The sequence below is a fragment of the Notolabrus celidotus genome, chromosome 15 (genome assembly GCF_009762535.1).
Source record: "Notolabrus celidotus isolate fNotCel1 chromosome 15, fNotCel1.pri, whole genome shotgun sequence".
NCBI classification, from domain to species: Eukaryota; Metazoa; Chordata; class Actinopteri; order Labriformes; family Labridae; genus Notolabrus; species Notolabrus celidotus.
In genome coordinates this window covers 16,395,033-16,414,404 of record NC_048286.1, presented here as the reverse complement: position 1 = coordinate 16,414,404, position 19,372 = coordinate 16,395,033, and the positions used below count along the sequence as shown (strand labels likewise).

At 40.6% G+C, this 19,372-nt stretch overlaps 1 protein-coding gene across 1 annotated transcript in view; it reads left to right on the top strand.

Annotated features, from left to right (window-relative positions):
- Window positions 1–19,372, top strand: part of LOC117827144 (laminin subunit alpha-3-like) — a 59,627-nt gene that overhangs the window by 1,140 nt on the left and 39,115 nt on the right. Inside the window, exons 2-9 of the mRNA XM_034703637.1 lie at window positions 122–274; window positions 14,240–14,357; window positions 15,732–15,850; window positions 15,943–16,113; window positions 16,702–16,802; window positions 17,609–17,724; window positions 18,500–18,618; window positions 19,078–19,168. Coding sequence (XP_034559528.1) covers window positions 122–274; window positions 14,240–14,357; window positions 15,732–15,850; window positions 15,943–16,113; window positions 16,702–16,802; window positions 17,609–17,724; window positions 18,500–18,618; window positions 19,078–19,168 — 988 coding nt within the window. The remainder of the gene's footprint in view (window positions 1–121; window positions 275–14,239; window positions 14,358–15,731; window positions 15,851–15,942; window positions 16,114–16,701; window positions 16,803–17,608; window positions 17,725–18,499; window positions 18,619–19,077; window positions 19,169–19,372) is intronic.

Genomic DNA, 19,372 nt, shown 5'->3' with positions numbered 1-19,372 from the left:
CCTGTACAAGGCTAGATATCTAGCAGTGCCTGCCTCACCTTCACTATAATACCTGAATCTAGTTTGCTGCAATTCTTTGGGTGTATTTGTCTCTGAATACCAACAATTTGACACTATTCAGGGTCAGTTCTGTGACTACTGCAACAACGTTGACCCCAACAAAGCCCACCCGGTGACCAATGCCATTGATGGGACAGAACGATGGTGGCAGAGCCCTCCTCTCTCTAGGGGACTGGTTTACAACGAGGTGACTGTTACCCTGGACCTTGGACAGGTGAGATTATCATACTTTACTCTGCTGTGAACAGCTGTTTACCTGCTGCTGCCTGCTCTGTGAATAATGATTGCTGTGTAGTGACAGGAAAATGGAGCACCTGGGTGTTGCAGAGGGGAGAGAAAGAAAGTGTTTTCTGCTGTGGTTATGGCCTTGTTAGCAACTTGACTGCTGGGAAATAGAATATTGCAATATTGCTGCATATCATTTTTCTATGTTTGAATCCTTTTTTTTGCTGCTTCTCATGTCTTTGCGATAGACTTCTGAGAAAGTTGTTTCAAAGGTGTTGTCTCATTCACAAGTATTCCAAATGTGTTACATGATATTATTTTCAGTTTGAGCCTCATCACCTCAGTCAGTGATGATCATGTGATTAATATGCTGCAGTTGGATGCTCTCCAGGAATCAGATTCACGCCCCTTTGGCAGGCGAATATACTTCTATCACGACCCGTGTCTTTGGCAGGAGTTTGGCTCGTCGCCCACAGAATTGCACCTCACGCTGAATTATCCTCAGTGAGGAAAGAGAGGAATTCTGTCTTGGGATTAGGGATCAGAAGGATGTGAAATCAGATTTGAGGAGTGCAGGTGGAGGTCTGGGTCTCCAGTGTGAGGAGAGTTTTGCCTAGTTTTGGAGTGGACTACAAAAAGAGAGAGCAACAAAGGCGCTCCTATCAGCACGTGTTGCATATTTGCCTCCCAGTGGGCGCTGTGTCTGACAATGGGTGGCGGCTTTTCTGTCTCTGTTTTTAGACAGACTGGGCAGAGCAGAGATCCTACACGGCTAAATATAGTCGGCACATACAGAAGGATGGACACATGCAGGGCCTTCAGGGATGTCTGACTTTAATACGTGGTAATGCTCAGTTTATTTGGGAGCGGGGAAAGCAGCATTATTGCATTACGGTGTGCTAAAAAGAGCATGGCCAGATCTGTGACAGTGACGACCAACCACACAACACTGTGCCCTTCCTCACTACAACACCAACACCTAAACCACACACACACACACACACACACACACACACACACACACACACACACACACACACACACACACAAACACAAACACAGACACCTGTCGCACACATTTTTCTATTGGTGGCGTCTCATGCAACCACCAGGACTGTAAACAGTGCTCACCTGCCACCATTGCATTGTTAGCCATGTAGGTGTTTTGTACGTAAATGTTATGACCTGTTAAACAGAATGAGTCTGAGTCTGTACAAAGAATCAGAGTTAAGTGTTAAAAAAAGGAAATATATATCAATCTGCAGCTTCCTAAGTTAGCATTTTCATGTTCAGATAAAAATAACAGATTTTGCAAGAACTCTTCCAATAAGTCTAGAAAAAGCCTACATTGGGATAAAATTAATACAGCGTCACTTCTGATAAAGGCATTTAACAGGTTTTTCTTCCAGTTGCCTTCCTGGGTTTGAAAAGTCTGATTATTTGCCCACCTTTATGGCTCTCCCCCACCTTACAATGTAAGCTCATGCATTATCCAAGACAGGACTAGAGCTGTCAACTTGTTTGACTGTTCCATGCAAAGCTTTGATAGCTTTGTAGGCTTTATTCAAATCCACAGGATAAGTGATGTGTTCATTGAAATATGTGGGCGAGACCCCGATGAATGGGGTTTGTGGTTACTTTCATGACCAACGCAGGTGGCTTCTCTGTTCTATACAGCGCTCATTCGACGTATTAGATAATGGGAAAGTTGATGTTTATGTTAAAATGCTGGGGTTCAAAGAGAGAGGTGTTTTTTTTTAAATGGAGATGTTTCCGGTTTGTCTGTCAACAGGATTGTTTGAGGCCAGGTCAACTTAGAGCAAACTTATCTGACTAGATTTAAATAAAGGCTTGAAAAAATAGACCAAAACTAGGCAGAATATTTTGAGCATAAGAAAACCTTTATTAGAAGCATCTCATGAGGATGGCAAAGGTGCTTGGTCCAATCTTAAATAATGTTAAAAGAATTCTTAGAACAATCATGGTCCCCAGAGGATGAAGTGTGACTCTGGAGTAGCACTGCATACCTTTAGTGCCTCCATGACATTGACATGTTTGAGCCGTAAACATATGTGTCAACAGCTATAGGAGGGACTGACATAAATTGCAGTGACACACATTAATGTCACCCTTAAGACGTATTGTAATCACGCTGAAGATCCCCTGACACTTCATATAGCACTTTATCATGTCAAAAAGTTTATTTTAGCAAATTCTTTGGAGACATTTCCATCCATCAACTTTCTGATTTGTGGTAATGGTTAACAGCACGCCCTTAAAACATCAGCTCATTTGCATTGTCGATACGTTAGCTTAGTGAGCTCAGCATTTAGTTCTAAGCATGGCTGTTCTACCTCCCAGCGATGTTAGCTAGTGCTATAGACTTTTGCGTTTGGTTTCACTGAGGCTGTTTATCTTCAGTACTAATCTTTGTGCCACTTTTATGAATTAGTCCAAAGGCTGAGCCCTTCTTCTGACAGCTAAACTCCCCAAGTTGCCCCCCTAGCTAACAAATCTCCTCTGGATAAGCCCTGTGTCTCAGATGGGCCAGCGCAGGCAGGTTAGCTGCTCCCTGTTTTTGTGACTTCTTGGCTTTTGAACTGTGACCCGTGAAAATTGAACCTTGGGTCAGGAAATTATCTCCCTTGATCTTCAGTTGGCTTCTATATAGAAATGAACGAGGTGCATTTGTTTACTTTTTGATATATTGTTCAAAAAATAATGATATTTATGAAGTTATTTTAGAGTATATACGGGAGCACGGATAAAACGTCTTTGCTTTTTTACTCACAACTTTTATACGCATTTGATCATTTTTTTCAATATGTGTAACCAATTCCCTTTATAGGTCAAGGACCAATAAACTGTGTCTTGTCAGTTCTATAATAAATGTATTCTGGATCTCTCTCTACCAAGACACTGGCTCCTTTTCCTGGAACTTTTGCCCTCGTCAAACTATTTACAGGACACAGTAGGCAAGCCATTGTTCTGGTAAACATTTACACCATGTATCAGACTACCAGTCGCTCCTTTTTTTTCTGGGGAATGTATTTTAGGAGCCCTGACCACATGTGCTTATCTGCCTGAGTGAGCACCGAGTAGACCATGTGAGTCAAACATAGCGAGGCTTACTGCTGTCTGTCTCCAAACTGATGAGACTGAGCTTCATATGGTGGGTTGGTATCAGGCACTGTATCAACATCAACATTGGACAGAATTGGCTGGAATAAGGTCTGATTTGTAGCCGGATTGATGTCTGAGGGACTTGAAGTGTATTTTTACTCTAAGGTTAAGGCTGAGGATCTTTGCTGTCGATGACAGGTGTTTATTGTGTTGTTGATGGATTTTAATGCAGTGGTTTTATGCCTCCTAAAAGGACAAATTGCAACCATAATTGTTGTTTATTGCGAGTTATTGGTTATTTTTACTCAAAAGATTATAACATTTGGTTTTCATTCCTTTTAATCTCTTAAAGTTGTAACTAAGCACAAGAGCCCTGACAGGCTAAATTTGGAGACGGATCTGGTTCAGGTTAGTGCTGTGTCTCTGGCAGTTTTGCAAGAGACCAAGCTTCCAGGAACTCAATTTTTAGAGACATTCCCTCGAAACTTAATCCCCTCTCTCAGGGGTCCACCTCCAGTCCCACCAAAGTTGGTTTGAATGTTTTATTTGCAGCCGTCGCCCCCTTTTGTGTCAGAACCCTTCAAGGCCGTATTGTGTGACATCCTTTCTGTGCTCTCAGACTTTCACAGAGGTTTGGTTCTTTTTAAGCCCCTCTGAAAGTGACCTAGCCCTCTCTTTTCACTGAACAAATGGATGGAAATGAAGAGGTGGTGTAATTTGGTGGTGAGAAACTACTTAAACAGGATACACACAAACACACATGGCTAAGACTAAAACCCTCCACTTTCCCTTGACATCCTCCCCCTTATGAAGTAAATGTTCACATACAACCTTGCATGATGCTTGCACGCATGTTTGTGTGCACACAGAATGATTAAACATGGCTGCATCTTTCCAAATCATGGTTCCCGTTTAGAGGCTTTAATCCTCATGTTGTTCAAACATGTAACCGAACAAATCTAAAGAAATGAATGGTGAACAATCTAAATGATCATTGTAAGAAAGATAGATTCATACAGATTGCTTGGTCCTCGCCAGGGACCAGATTGTGTACATTTCCCCTCCTTGTGCTATTGTGACGATAGTGGTGATGTCAGTGCCTCTCTTTAGCAGGTCTGCCTGAGGCGCCACATATTTACTACTTCACTAACAGCCACTTCATGCTAGTTAGCCATATAGCAGCCCCACTGTTTGACTGCATTCAAACCTAAATCTGGAGCCCCTGTGTGGGGAAGCTTAATGTGGGGTCTTTTCACCTTTACATGGCCCTTGTCACCAATTCATATATGGACATGCTAATCAGTGGTCACATGTTGACTGACGCAGAGGCTGATGCAATCGGATGTGTTGGAGAGAAGGAGTTTTCCTAGACCCATGTGATAGGACTGTGTCATGAATAGAACAACACCTTTATGCACGCTTTCGTTGAATTCATTTAAAGAGAGGGATGAATATATTCCTTGAGCACACAATGAAAAAACTGCAATAGCTTCTTATCTGTAAATGTTGAGGTTTGGAATCCCTTTATTTTGTGCTTAGATATATATATATATTTTTTTTTTCTATGATGATTTCATAAATTGTAGATAAGGCTCTGCATGGGTTGTATGTCACATTTCATAAAGGGGCAAATATGAAGTGTTCAGGCGAAAGTTGGAGCAGCTGCAACTCAAGCCTGTACAGTGTAAAGACAGCTAACAAGTATAAACTTGTATTCATGTAGTCTGTGTTACTCCTACAGCACTCTTGTGACTTATAGCCAGCCTCTCTTTGTTACCATATAACTAATTCTGTCATGGAGACAGAGTAAAATACACCAGACTAGCCCTCACCCCGTCCCCCGCCCACCTGTTGCACAAAGACAAACAGTTGTACATTGCATTGTCACAGAGTGGAGGGCTGCGGAGTGCTCTGTCTGGCAGCGCTGATCTGCCCCGACAGAAGGCAATGCCTCCTCTCCTTTAAATTGCATTCCTGTGATCTCACATCAGACTCTGAGGAGTGCGCTCAGATGGCTTCTCTCTGTCAGGATTCTGATCTCAGTGTAGATTTAGTCCTCTTTGCTATGCGGTGCACTTTGGTTGGATTAGGATGTTCAATATTTGCCTCTTGACTGCTCATCTTGAAAATGGGATTATTAATGCTAGCTTACATTTGCTGCATGTTAAAACTATGTAAGATTTGATATAAAATGAGAATAATACAGGGATTGAAAAAGAACTGTATATTAAGATAGAATACTCTTACTTGAAAGAAATTCCGAACAAATAAAAATTAAGGTGAACAGATGCACTTTAATGAAACTCAAAGCAGGTAGTTTTGATTGATTGCTATTTGTGAAAAAACAGGATTCTATGATAAAATTCAACACCTTGAGCTCCAAAATAAGCTGCAATACATGTCAACATTCACACTAGGGGAATACCACAAGGTCCTACATGGAAACAACACAACTCCCTCTTCTTTAGACTTTTCAGTTTGTGCATACTTATTATGTTAAAATATACTACTGGATTCCTAAGTATAGTCTCACAATATCAAACTACGAAAAGCACATTTCTTCAGACATTGCAGCCGCCGCAAGAAACATTATTCAGCTGCTCAAATTTTGAGTTTTAACTCGCCTGTTGGAGCGGCAGTCTGATCTCAGTAAATCTACTGAGTTCAACTTCCATATTCCTAGAGCTTAATATGACTATTCCTTTCAGCCTCTCTGCAGACCACCTCAAAATGTTAAAATATTTTAAGTCTGAATGAATGCTCTGTAGTCACAGCTTTAACATAGACTAATACCCCCAACTACACATCACAAACCTAACTGTAGGTAAAATTCAGCACTTGATGATAAAGCATGAGCTTTTTAGCATTTAGCCAGACCCAGTGTGCACCTGCTTTATCATGCAACATTGTAGTTGTTTTTTAAATATGTTCGCTTGCTTGATGGTTAGTTTAACCAAGGTTTTGTTAAGGTAGATGCAAAGTAAGGTAGACATGTGGTTCTGCCCTCCTTCAGCTGCATACACATAAGCAGCTTCTTATCTGCTGTAGCTTCTGATTTTGCAAGTCTCTTTCGCTCAGTTCACACACACTATTTCAGGATTGGCTGAAATGTGTGCAATACAATACTTTAGATAAACAGTAGATGAGCAAAAGGGAAGTTTAAGCTTTAAAAAACTTACTCCAAAAGGACAATGTTATTTGATGACTTCACCCCTGTGTATAGATTAGTTAAGCATTGTTAAGCATCACCTCATTTAAGTATAGAGAACCTGCTATTAAAGCATTAAATCAGCGAAAGAGTCTAAATGACATGGATTTAAATTCAGGGACAAAAAGTATATTTGACACTTGGCACCTTATTGAGGAGTGAGAAATTCCTAACTGGTCCTTTTAAAGCACAGTTCATTTAATCAACACAATGAGATTATAATTGTGGCAGGCACTGCAATGAGAGAAGCTAGCAAAGGGTCACGCAATCTTGCCTTTATTTGAGGACTTAGATTTTTTTCCATGAAACACGGCTCCACAGCCCCATAACATGATGAATGGGCAAGTTAGAGGGCAGGTAGAGGCAGCAGCACTGCTGCAGTTCACACTTAAGTGTGGACATTTGTCACCCTTGAGCTCACACATTTTACTTGATCTGTCAGGGGTCCCTTCTCCAAATACAATAAAAAAAGTCCAGTCAGGGGAGAGCAGATCACAGCCAGGTGTGTTTGGTCGCATGTGGGTGGGGTTCAGGGTGTGCAGGACAAAATGGATGTCAGTATGCATGACATGATGTTATTACATCATCACATTTGATTGTAAAAAAAAAAAGGAAAATAATACCACTTTAAAGAAATAAACATCAAATCTCACTCATGTCCACATTCCAGCGAGAGAGGAGGGCTCGCTGGGCTATTGTAAGTTGTTACTCAATTTGACCTACTGGTGTGTGAAAATGTGTTGTCCTATTGGTATGCGTTTACCTTTACCCTGCTCTAACTGGAGAGGGCAATGTCAAGAGAAACACTATCTGATGGGGAGACTATCTAGATTTTGACACTATAATGACCACATTTCAGTTAAGATGGCAGTTAAGATTACAAAAAGTAACATTTATTCAGACTTTTTGGGGGGCCCTACCGCTCAGTGCGTGCCAGTCAAGAAATGAGCTATCTAGACTACACTGTTTTTTTTATACCAGGCTGTAAACATGTTTATTTCTGCTGTAAAGGTCGGCTTTTTTGAATTTGCGTGTATGTGGTTTCCGGTACTTCCGGAGCCAGCCTCAAGTGGACACTCGATGAACTGAAGTTTTTAAGACTTCTGCATTGGCTTTAATTCCCGCGGCCAGAGGACACGGCACAGGAAACACAGCCAAATGCTCATACAGGTAGGCTAATTTTCTGCAGACCAGCTAAATGAAGCCACATTTAATCAGGGACAGTGGGGGTTGCGAGTCTTTGGCACCTATGTTTTGGGGGTCCCTGGATGAAAAGTTTGGGAACCCCTGGCTTAGACAAAGGTTTTTCCTGGTATTTTCAGACCTACAGTAATACTAATAATAGAAATAATTAGTTTAACCATCTAGTTATTCTGTTGCTAAATAGTGAGGGTGACAATGTTTGTTTAATGAACTAAATGTGCACAGCCAACATCCAAACATGATTTATAACTGTAGCAGTGCAGCTCTCTTGTGGCTGGTTAAAAGGAGTTAGGAGTCAGCACTAAATAATGTAACAAACCGTATAGCAGTCAATAATAAAGGCATGTCTGCTAGATTAGGAAATCGCCAGAAGTTGTAGATTATATCAGCATCAATCTTGGCCTCCAGAAGAGATGGCCAACTATTCATTGCTTATGGTCTAGCCATTGGTTAGCCACAAGGTGCCCATTTGGTCCCACCATGCTGAAAGCTTCTGCATTTTGATGCATTTGTACATCTGTAAAAAGAAATTATACAGGCATAAATGTGCACTAATACTTTCTTAAAGGGATATGGAGTAAGATTTATTATCTGCTGACATACAGACATAGACACGCGCATATAAGCATGCATGTACACACTTGCAGACGTGAGAGAACACATGATATCCTCCAGGCTTAAGTTGTGTGGAGATAACAGCACACACAAACACACAGTTGGCATTAAAGGTCACGGGTCAACAGATTTAGGAATGTGTCTGTGTGTGTTTTGTCAGAATGTATTCACACGTTGTTACAAGTATATTGAAAATGAAATGTTAGTGCTGTGATGTTAAAAGGTGTCTGGTCTTTAGGGACCTGGTTGGTTGTGTTGGTTTGTTGTGTTAATTAGAAGGTTGGGATCTGGATACTTTATACTGTGTATATGTGACACTATTATAGGGGGTCAAGGTTGGGAATTTGAGATGGGGTGAGAAGGCGGAGGGGATGGGTGTAAAACAGTCCATACCTGTCACAGCTCAACCCTTGACCTTTCTGACACCCACCCACAGCCTCCTGCACTAAACCTCCTGGCATGACACCCTTGTTTTAAAGCTGGAGGCTGCAGATTCAGGGAGGAGCAGAGGATGAATCTGCTCTAGTGTTTTTGCCACAAGCTTGTCAATCTGTTTCATGTCTTGGTACGCCACTGGAATCCTGCGCTGGTGTGCTTAGCTTGCCAACACAATATTTCATGCTCCCTGCAAACAATATGTAGGTGAGGGACATATTTTAAGAGTGTGTGTTTACACTGGCAAGACAGACTTGGAATTAAAAAAAAAGCTCAGCCAAGACTGTCTGCCAGTATCTGTGTTGTCAGTTTCTGAGTGGGTTTGTTGATGGAGGATTCTTGCCACTACGCCTCAGTTACTGGCATCAACTAAGTGTTATGTATCGTAGTGATTGGCATTACTGTAAGCTATATTAGTAGTGATTTTGGGTTGGTGTGTGTGCTGGAGGTTGCAGTCTTAAGAAAGACACACATCATCTGCAAACACAGCAAGCCAAATATTTATTTTCAGGAAAACGCATCAAAAAAATTATACAACTTATGTTGCTGATTCGAAAATAATCATTAACAGGGCTATGTGTTGAAAAATAATTAACTATATAAATGATATAATTTAACATCCATGAAGTTCTCAAAACTTCCTCTACTAACCAAGGAGTGGAACTAAAACTGGCAAATGAAATGGATCAAAAATTAAATGACTGACATTATAAGTTTAGTTAAAAGGATTACCAGGATACACACAACACACTGCTTACTGATATTTTCGCTTTGACTAACATAGCACTTTCTGCCAGCACTATATTGTTGCCTTTATTACTGTCACAAGATAATATACCATGGAGTAGTCCACATTTTTCAAAACACAAAGATCATTACATTGAACTACTGACTCTGTTACTGGTCCTGTAATGTAACTATAAATCTGGAGTGGTATCTTGTTATTTGAAATAAATCACTGGTGCACAAACATGCACCAATTGTCATGTTAAGCCATTGAATAAAACTGAATGACCAGCTGACGGGTATTTAACTACACTAAGAAGGATTCTGGTGGTCAGTTGCTGAAGGACAGCTGAATGTATGAAGAGTTCTAAAGTTAGGCTACATTTCACCAAGCAGAATTAGCTTTCTTCATCAAATTAAATCAACATGCTGTATCTTCGACTGTCTTTGGGTTGAAAAACCTCTTCTAACTCAGGCATCTGCTGCTGCTGCTGCTGCTGCAGGGCAGCCACCCTCCCCCTCCACTCAAAGCAGCCAAGGTAAGCTCAACCAAATTCTGTTGAAAGTTAAAAATAGTACTCCAGTTCTGAAATCTGTGTAAAAAATAATCAGGATAAAAGTTAGTTCCTTGACTATACAAGGTGACAAAAGGTTACATAAACTCTAATCAGACTACTTGGTTAAACACAGATAAGCACTCTGAGAAAAAAATGTGCGCTAAAAATCTTGGGCTGAAAGACAAGCAGGCTCTTCAGCTAGTAGTGTAGCTGAGCGATTTTTCATGTTTGACAATATTTGAAGGGTTAAATAATGTAAATGGGCTACTGGTCATGCCATAGATCCTCAGGGGAGACCCATTTTGGTTTCCTCTTCTAACTTAAGTAGGGCCAAATTATTTATTAATGATAATTCTTGGGAAATAAGAGAATCCCTTTAGTTGTTCTCTATATCTGTCGCCATGACAAGTGTTGGGGAAGATTTTCACTGTGCATCACTGTCAGTGACAGGTTCCTGAAGGCAACGGCATGCTCTTGCGTCGAGGGCATTAGGAGGGAAGGGGAATGTGACGCTATGTTTGGAATCTTAGATGGGTCTGCATGCCAGCCAGCACGTCTCTAACCACCCCTACCCTTTCAACCCCCACCCCATCTCGCTCCTTTTTTCTCCCCTTCCCCTGGCCCTTTCTTAACGTCACTAGTGTCCGTGTGAACTGAACTTCCTCCTGGTCCTCAGCAGAAACGGATTATTGATAGAAGGCAAGTCTTTTTTTAGCAGGATGACGGCCCACAGCTCGTTTAGCTTGCTTTGCGTGCACCGTTTGTCTTTTTTTGCACATCCTGTTGCATGTGGGTGGAAGCGGTCTCTGATTAATTTCAAGACACACCCCATTCAAGCTCAGAATGAGTTGTTTTAAGTCATTTTTATTAACTCTCAGATTGTTTTTCCTAACCATGATTGTAAGACTCAAAAAGACTGAAGACTATTTCCAATGATTCCGTTTCTCAGCAGTTTTTGACAGTTTACAGGGATCAAGTTCAGATAAATCCCCCTGCTGATCTTTGACCGCTCTCACTATTTGTCTGTACAAGAATTAATGGAACTTTAGGCCATTAGTTTTTCTGGGTTTAGGAGGGAAATCAATCAAGATAGAAGTGGATCATTTTTGACACCGTCAATGACTGCACAGCAGAGGCTCCGCTTGTGTTTTCCTTTGCTTTGATTTGAGTGTTAGCTTAGCTCCCTGCCTCATGCAAGTAGAGATAGCAACCTGACTGTTTCAGTTGCCTGCGGGGGTTTTCATCAAGGTGCTGAGGGATGCTAGACGAGTGCGGGCCTGCCTTCATCTCTGTCAAAGAGAAGAAGACAGTCTATAGAGATGTCTTTCATTTATAAAGCAGACAGTATTTTAGGTAAAGTTTTATTCCTCACTTCAGTCCTGAGTATGTTTAGCAAAACACTTGCTGTATCCTGTTTCTGTTCTTCAATATTTCTTCAAAATGCATGTCAGCACAGGAGTTTAGAGATAGATTGAGTTGTGGCCTCATGGAAACACGACATTGGGTGTGGTGTTCAGGTAGAGGTGAGGCCTTTTATTGACACTGCAAGTGTCATGTGCAACTTGGTGTCTCAGAGTTTAAATTCCAAGGCCATGCCAAACCACAACAAAGAGAGCTTTGACTATCATGAATTACCTTTCCATTGTACAATGTTCAATCAACATGAAGTCACCCGCTTTCAGGCCTTGATGAGGATGTTGTTGATCTTCAGCGGAAACACACAGTGCTCTGAGCGTCATGACTCTGACAGAAAGCTCAGTGTTGGCAGAAACAATCACAGGCATCCTTTTCTGCCCTTGTATGGACTGTACATTCTGATGGAAGGTGGAGATAGAGACTTCTGAGAACAGACATGGCTCATGTGGGCTTTGCCAATGTCTTTTCACTAACCTGGCTGCACCTGCACCACTGTTATTGACTCAATGCTGACAAATGTTGGTGAATTGTTTATATTTTGCTGGTTGGCGTCTCAGAAGTCAAGCTTCAAGAATGGAAACTCAGAGCTCAGATCTGGATCCAGTCCAATGGGTAAATTCCCAGTAAAGTGATTATTTCTAGGGTGATCTTTTGCATGGAAGCTAAGATAAAAAAAAGGAGTTTTGTAGACTGAGCTGCTGGTCAGGGAACAACATTATGACAAATTACTGTTTTTTTGTACCAGTTAAGCTCAGTGGTCAAATCCCATACCCATGTATAGAGGCTATAGTCCATGAAGTGAGCAATCCAGGTTTCAGTCCAACCCTCAGACCTTAACTACATGGTGGGGATGACCTAATCAGCTGTTTTGGCCCCCTGATCCCAATTTGATTCTATGATATTACGTAAATGCTGATACCAAGTCCCAATTCTATACTTTTTGCCGAGATAACAGAGCTACACACTGTTATTTTTTTTGGCCTGTTTATTTCCCACGTGTTCAACATCTCATCCATGGCCTCGATGCTCTGCTGTTTGAGACCCATGAAACTGGTGTGTGTGCAATGCCGCATGCCGAAACCCAAGAGTGGAGGAATCAGCCCGGTGTGTGAGCTGTGATATGGATCAAATGTCAGAGCTCCTGTTGTAATCAAACAGCAGTCACATCATGTTTTAAATCACCTCATATTTTGTCTCGAACTTTGCTTAACATCTCAGGTAAGGTGGTATCTGAAATGTAGTAATGAGTAGGGTTGCAAAATTCCAGGAATTTTAAAAGTTGGAAACTTTCTATGGGAATTAACGGGAATAAACCAGGAATTTACTAAATTGAAGGTTGGCTCTTAATAGCGGAACTTAAATATAGTTGGAGAAAATATATTTTAGCATAATACTGACTAAAACAACCAGATTTCATGAAAGTTCGGTTGAATATCTATGCTATTCCTCAATCACATGCACATTGCACACTGCTTACTGCAGGGCTGTTGAGACCACGCCCCCTACATGCACTGTCCTCCATCACATGCACAGATGATTTCTAGAATCCTGCAGAGGCATGGCTTGAGAAGCTTGAGGGAAGATACTCTTTTATTTGCATGTTGAATGGGACTTTGTTGGAGGGAGAGGGGCTCTTTTCATTTAACATTTTGAATGGGACTTTGTTGGGATTGCATTTTTGTTAATTTCTGAATGGTTTGGGTCGGGGGGATGAGTAATATTTAACTCAACATTCATGTTTCTGTTCTTCAATGAAAGAATTGATTGTTCAATAAAATATTTAACACTTGATGAAGTTCTACTTACAAATAAATCTGTTTTAGTTATATTATTTTGGATGGATGTCTGCTTATAACAAAACAAATATTTATGCTTGGATATGATACCTTTCCATTAAATTACCCTCCATTCCCATTAATTCCCATGGAAAGTTTCCAATTTGGAATATTTCCCAAAATTCCCCAGCTTAACTTCCCATGGAAATTTACCAGAAATGTTCCACCCCTTTGCAACCCTAGTGTTGAGACAGCAGCACATACCATGCAAAAGCTCCAAAAGACAGCAAAAACCTGCATTCTCTACCACAGAGATGGGATGGTTTTTCAAAGCGATTTATTCCAACACCTTCTCTGTAATTCTATTGGCCTTTTTGCTCTCCAGAGAATACTTTTCCTTCAGCACAGCAGCCTTTTCCTCTGTTGCTTTGGTGAACGCACCATATTCCATTACTTGTGTAGTTTAAGATGTCATATCAAATTGGTAGTATTGAACGTAGCTCTACTGGTATTGCCTTGCGAAATGATAGTGTTGCAAATACTGCAAGTAGCTGTCTTACTTTCTTGTAAAACATATTTCCAGTGCTGACATTTTAGCCACGGGGTTGCTAATGCTAAGTGAGTCTCACTTTTTTAGGTCAACTGGTGTAAATGATCAGGATGAGATGACTGGCTCAAATTCGCAATCCCTGATCAGTGAAAAAATGTTCAGGTTGGCTCTGGTCCAATACTTGAGATCAAGATCAGGACATTTCTACCACATGGCATTGCCTACTCTCTCTTCCTTGTCCTTTCTTCCAATATGGATATTAAAAGCCACCCCTTCCTCTTCCCTTATCACCAAAAAATGTGCTTTTTGTTCAGGCATTTATTGTCTCAATTTTTCCTTCCTGTAGCTCTTCCATGTGGCGTACGTCCTAATCAAGTTTGCCAATTCACCTCGTCCTGACCTCTGGGTGTTGGAGCGCTCCGTAGATAACGGGAGAACCTTCACCCCCTGGCAGTATTTTGCACGTAAGTTCTGGTTTTGCTATGTTGTATTTTTTATTGTGTTAAAAACACAACAAAAGAGTACTTCCTGCATACTGTGGGACAGAAATTAAGTGTTAAAGTTGCATTCACATTTCGCTACTATCCTCCCAACTGTAATTCAAATCTTGTTAATCTGATAGGCACAATTTTAGTGTTTAGTAGCATCTTTCAGTGCATAAACACAAAGGCAGCAAGCACACATTGAGAAAATAATGTTAAAATCACAAAAACACAAATGTGGATGATTATCAGATTTTAATGATGATTTTTAGATTGTGTTTACCACATTTTGTTTGAAAATGGGCCTTTGTTTGATCTGTTCCTAAATAAAATGATGTAGAAAATATAGTTAAGAAAATTATAAAAGAAAATCTACGTGATAAAATAAACTGTGCAGTTGTTGTAAATGACATAAACATTGTCTCACTTAGCCATGCCAGAGATGCAGTGTGCAGAGTACCAGAGCTCCTGAGCTGGCACAGCTGAATGGAAAGCAGCCACCATTATTATTATTTATCACAGCAGTGCGTTTCCTGCTATGACAAGTCTTAATGTCTGCTGGAGAAAATATCTATTGTTAAGATGGATTCAAATTTGCTCATTTACACATCTTTAAGATGCACTAATTCACCAATTTAAGGATTTAAGACAGGCAGGAAGAGTGTATTTATGGTGTTTGCAAAAGATGACACCAACACTTATCCTTTAACTTTTCAACTTTGGGTGCATTTTAAGATAGTTATATGGCTTTTTATGTTTTTTGGGAATAGTGAAGGACTGAAGGTAGCAATGTTGACATTCAACCCTCTGTATATATCATCTTGTAAAGTCATACCATCCCAACAATACCTGAACTACATACCTGCTATCATACTTTGTATTGCTGATTTGGCAAAGGTTATATATGACGTCTGATATCCAGGAGGGACCTGTGCACACAGTTTGCCAGCTGACACAGCTGTGATTCATCACACATACAGTATAATCTCACATCTCTCTTCCATTGTTTTGACTTGATCCAAGTTTATGTTTATTTGGGAACATCTAAGACTCCTCTTCTTAAAGAAGCTTTTGAAGGCTTTGTTTTCCTCTTACAAAAACACCATCAAAGAATATTTCCTCATCTCTTTTATATTACACACTTGATTTATTGTCAGTATTGACATTCAGGTGAATCAAATTGGCTTCTTGTTTAAGAATGAAACAGCTGCCAGTGTTCCAACAGCTGATTTTTGATGTTACATCCACTGTTGATAGAGAGTAACTTTAAGGAAGAGTTCTGTGGTGCATTGTTCTAATTTCTTTTGGGAATAAAAGATATTAGAGGCTTTTAAAATGAATTTTATTTTTTGACAGATTCAAAGCGTGAGTGTATTGAAAGGTTCGGAAAGCAGCCCAATGTTCGAGTACTATATGATGATGATCAGCTTTGCACAACAGAATACTCACGGATTGTTCCGTTGGAAAACGGAGAGGTAAGGCATCATGCCAAGTTGTCAGAAAAACAAACAGAAATTGCTGTGTTGTATCAAAAATAATTTTCATAAAACAAATTGCCGTTGTCCAGATCGTGGTGTCTCTGGTCAATGGTCGGCCGGGGTCCAAAAACTTTACCTACTCGCCGGTACTGAGAGACTTCACCAAGGCTACCGATATCCGCCTGCGCTTTCTCCGCACCACAACTCTGCTGGGTCACCTGATCTCCAAGGCCCAGAGGGATCCTACCGTCACCCGCAGGGTGAGGCACAAACTGAACAACCTCACATAAAGGTGTCATGCTGGCAGACTCATGTTTCCCATTTGGCTGAATTGAATTCACTCAATGACCTCATGGTCATTTATCTTATAAAGACACCTATGAGTGGCCCAGGCAGCTCCCACAGGTGTATTAAATGGGACTTCTACTAATACAAATCCCATAGCCTGTGTATTTTTTTATCCTGTAAAAAGTTAACTATAAAACTAATACAAAGTTAATATTGCAGAGGTAATTCCAGGAATGTTTTTCAGCGTCCATGTCCCAGCTCAGTAACGCTTCTTTCAGCAAGTTGAGATTCATGATTTCAGCTGTTCATTTATATCTTATCTTTTTATAATGCACTGATTCATTCCATAAAACTAGCCTTAGCTCATCCAGGATCATGGTTTAAGTTTCTACTTGTTATCATATGTGACTCACTTCTACTTCCAGGCGAAGGCAAACATTTTTTCATGTAGTCTGGATTTATTTCTTTGACCATATCTTCCTCTGTACTTGATGTTGCTGATAACACCACTATAATGGTCAAGAATGCACTGGCTCTTAAATGAACTTTTTGGTTGACAGTACTACTACAGCATCAAAGACATCAGCATTGGTGGACGCTGTGTTTGTCATGGCCATGCTCAGGTGTGTGGAGGGGGGCGTGACCAGGATAACCCCAACAGGTCGGTAATAGTCTTCATCTAAAGCAATGTTACTTGTCTGTGCTTGAAGCATTTTTCAACACTCATTAATTAAAACCTGAACCAGTTCCTCATTTCAAAAGTTAACCATGAAGTCTTTCTTAAAACAGTAAATGTTTCATTTGTGTATTCATTAACATGACTGAGGTACAATAGGCTTCTGTGTATAACTGGTGTACTAAGATGACTTCATGCTGGAATGCAGAAAGAAGCTATAACCACAGAGATAATGCCACGTGTAGTGGTTATAATGATTCAAAATTTTTTCTGAGAAAGGACATGACCTCATATGTTGGTGCATTGAAATCAGGGTCATAGATTTGTTTTGTTTCTCTGATGAGTGACTGTAACAATGGCAGTAGATGGTACAGCAGAAGATGATGTATATGCCATATATAAACCACTGATGCTGTCTATTCTATACTACTAAAGAACAGAACAACATGCCATTCATGTATGTTTGATTGTTTTTCATTGTATGCTAACACATTTTGCATTTTAGATAAATGTAAGCATTAGCTTTAAGCCACACCAATCTGTGTTTCAAATGACTATGAGCATTTTAGCTCCTTTGTTTAATAGTTTTGGGTTAAGATTCCACTACTTAACTGTTAAAGTGATTTTATTGATGCTGTTTCCAGGCACTAAATCTCAGATACACCCCTAAAACAAAATTAGCTTTTGCATTTCCCAAGTAGTTAAAAACTCAATGACTGTATGTTCAAGAAAGGGTTATTTTGTACTGCAAATAAGAATTGGAACATTGTTGTCTACTCTCTTGTCCACAGACTCCAGTGTGATTGTCAACACAACACCTGCGGGGAGTCATGTGACCGCTGCTGCCCCGGCTTCAACCAGAAGCCATGGCGTGCCGCGACTGTTGACAGCCCCAATGAATGTCAGCGTAAGTGCACATGTCCAGTGGATTCTATCAATGTGTAAACAAAAACCAAAGTGTGTCCCTCCCCACGCTTCTGGCTCTTTGAATTACAACCCCCAAAGTGGACTGTAGTGTCCTCTTGCCTCTGATATTCAAACCCTGTTGTTGATGCCCTGATATGGTGTTGTAGAGAGCCTGAGTGAAGAGCTGAGAGGGCATTCCTCATATGGTATGTGTGATGAACAGCTTAGTGAACAGCTAGCATCAAGATAACTGCTTTTCGTCACCCTGGCTATCTACTCCACTGGTTATCCAGCTAGCTAGCCATGCCCACACCAGCCCACCAGATAGTCCCCCATGCCAGCTTATCGGCAAGCCATCCAGTCCGCCAGCAGAGCCTGTGTCAGCTGGAATCTAATTGCTTTGGACTGTTGACAGAATTTCCCCCTTATGAAACATGACCTTGAAGCAGCCACAAAAGCAAAGAGGGAAAAGATGAAGAAGACTTGTAATCCAATCAGTGCACTCATGCAGGGGAAATGTACCCTCACCCTTCATAAACATAATGAGAGACAGGGGTGGTTTACAGGAAGAGGATGTGCCCTCTTGTTTAGCTTGGATTTTATAGTTTCTCTTAATGCTTAACAACCAGAATCCCTTTTGGAGAATTAGTAGCTTAAGGTGCTTAAATTGAGACCTGGGAGGTGATTTGCTGGCTTATGGCATAAATCATGTGTGTATGTGTGTGTGTACATGTGTGTGTGTACATGTGTGTGTGTCTTGGGGGTTTCCTCTTTAGCCTGCCAGTGTTTCTCCCATGCCTTTGACTGTTATTACGATCCAGAGGTGGAAAAGAGCGGAGCAAGTTTAGACACCTTCGGCAGGTACAACGGAGGAGGAGTGTGCATCAACTGCCAGGTATGAAATGCATGTCAAGTCTAAACTAATTCCTGTGCCTGAATATGTGTGTGTGGTTGCAGGGGAGGATAAGGGCATAAAAAAAGAAAGACAAATTCCATGTCTGCTGTCTGTGCATATTTATGGTGTCATATAAGGAGAATTTGATACTGTATTATTAAACCTACAAATACCTGTTTGAGGCCTCTGCCAACTTTTTCAATGCATCACTCAGGGCAGTAAATTTTGCATTCTTTTCTTTAGTCAAAATAATGTATTGAGTGTTACATTTAAATGACATCTTTCTGAAATGTAACACTGCCGACATAGAGTAAGCATTGTGTCCTAAAATGCATTTGTAACATGAGATTATTTTTCAAAGGGGAAGGAGGACTATTTTTATCTCTTCATGAACATCTTTCTTTAATGATTCCTGTTATGCAGGATTATGGCTCACACACTGTTTTTGTGTTATTGTAGCACAATACTGCTGGACCGAACTGTGATCAATGTGTTGAAGGGTTCTACAGACCTTATGGAGTTCCTCCTGAGTCTCCCACTGGGTGCATACGTGAGTTGAAATTTCTTTTTGCCCTCTTGTTTTTCTTTAAAGCTTCTGGAAGGAACTTTTAGCTGGTTATGATTTAGACTGAAATTAATACTGATGTCTCTAAATTAACAGAAAAAGAAAACAAGACCATCAGCAATAAGATAGTTTAATTCTATATCTCAATTGTTAAATCATGAAACCCCTGCCTTGGGTTAGGTGTCAGAG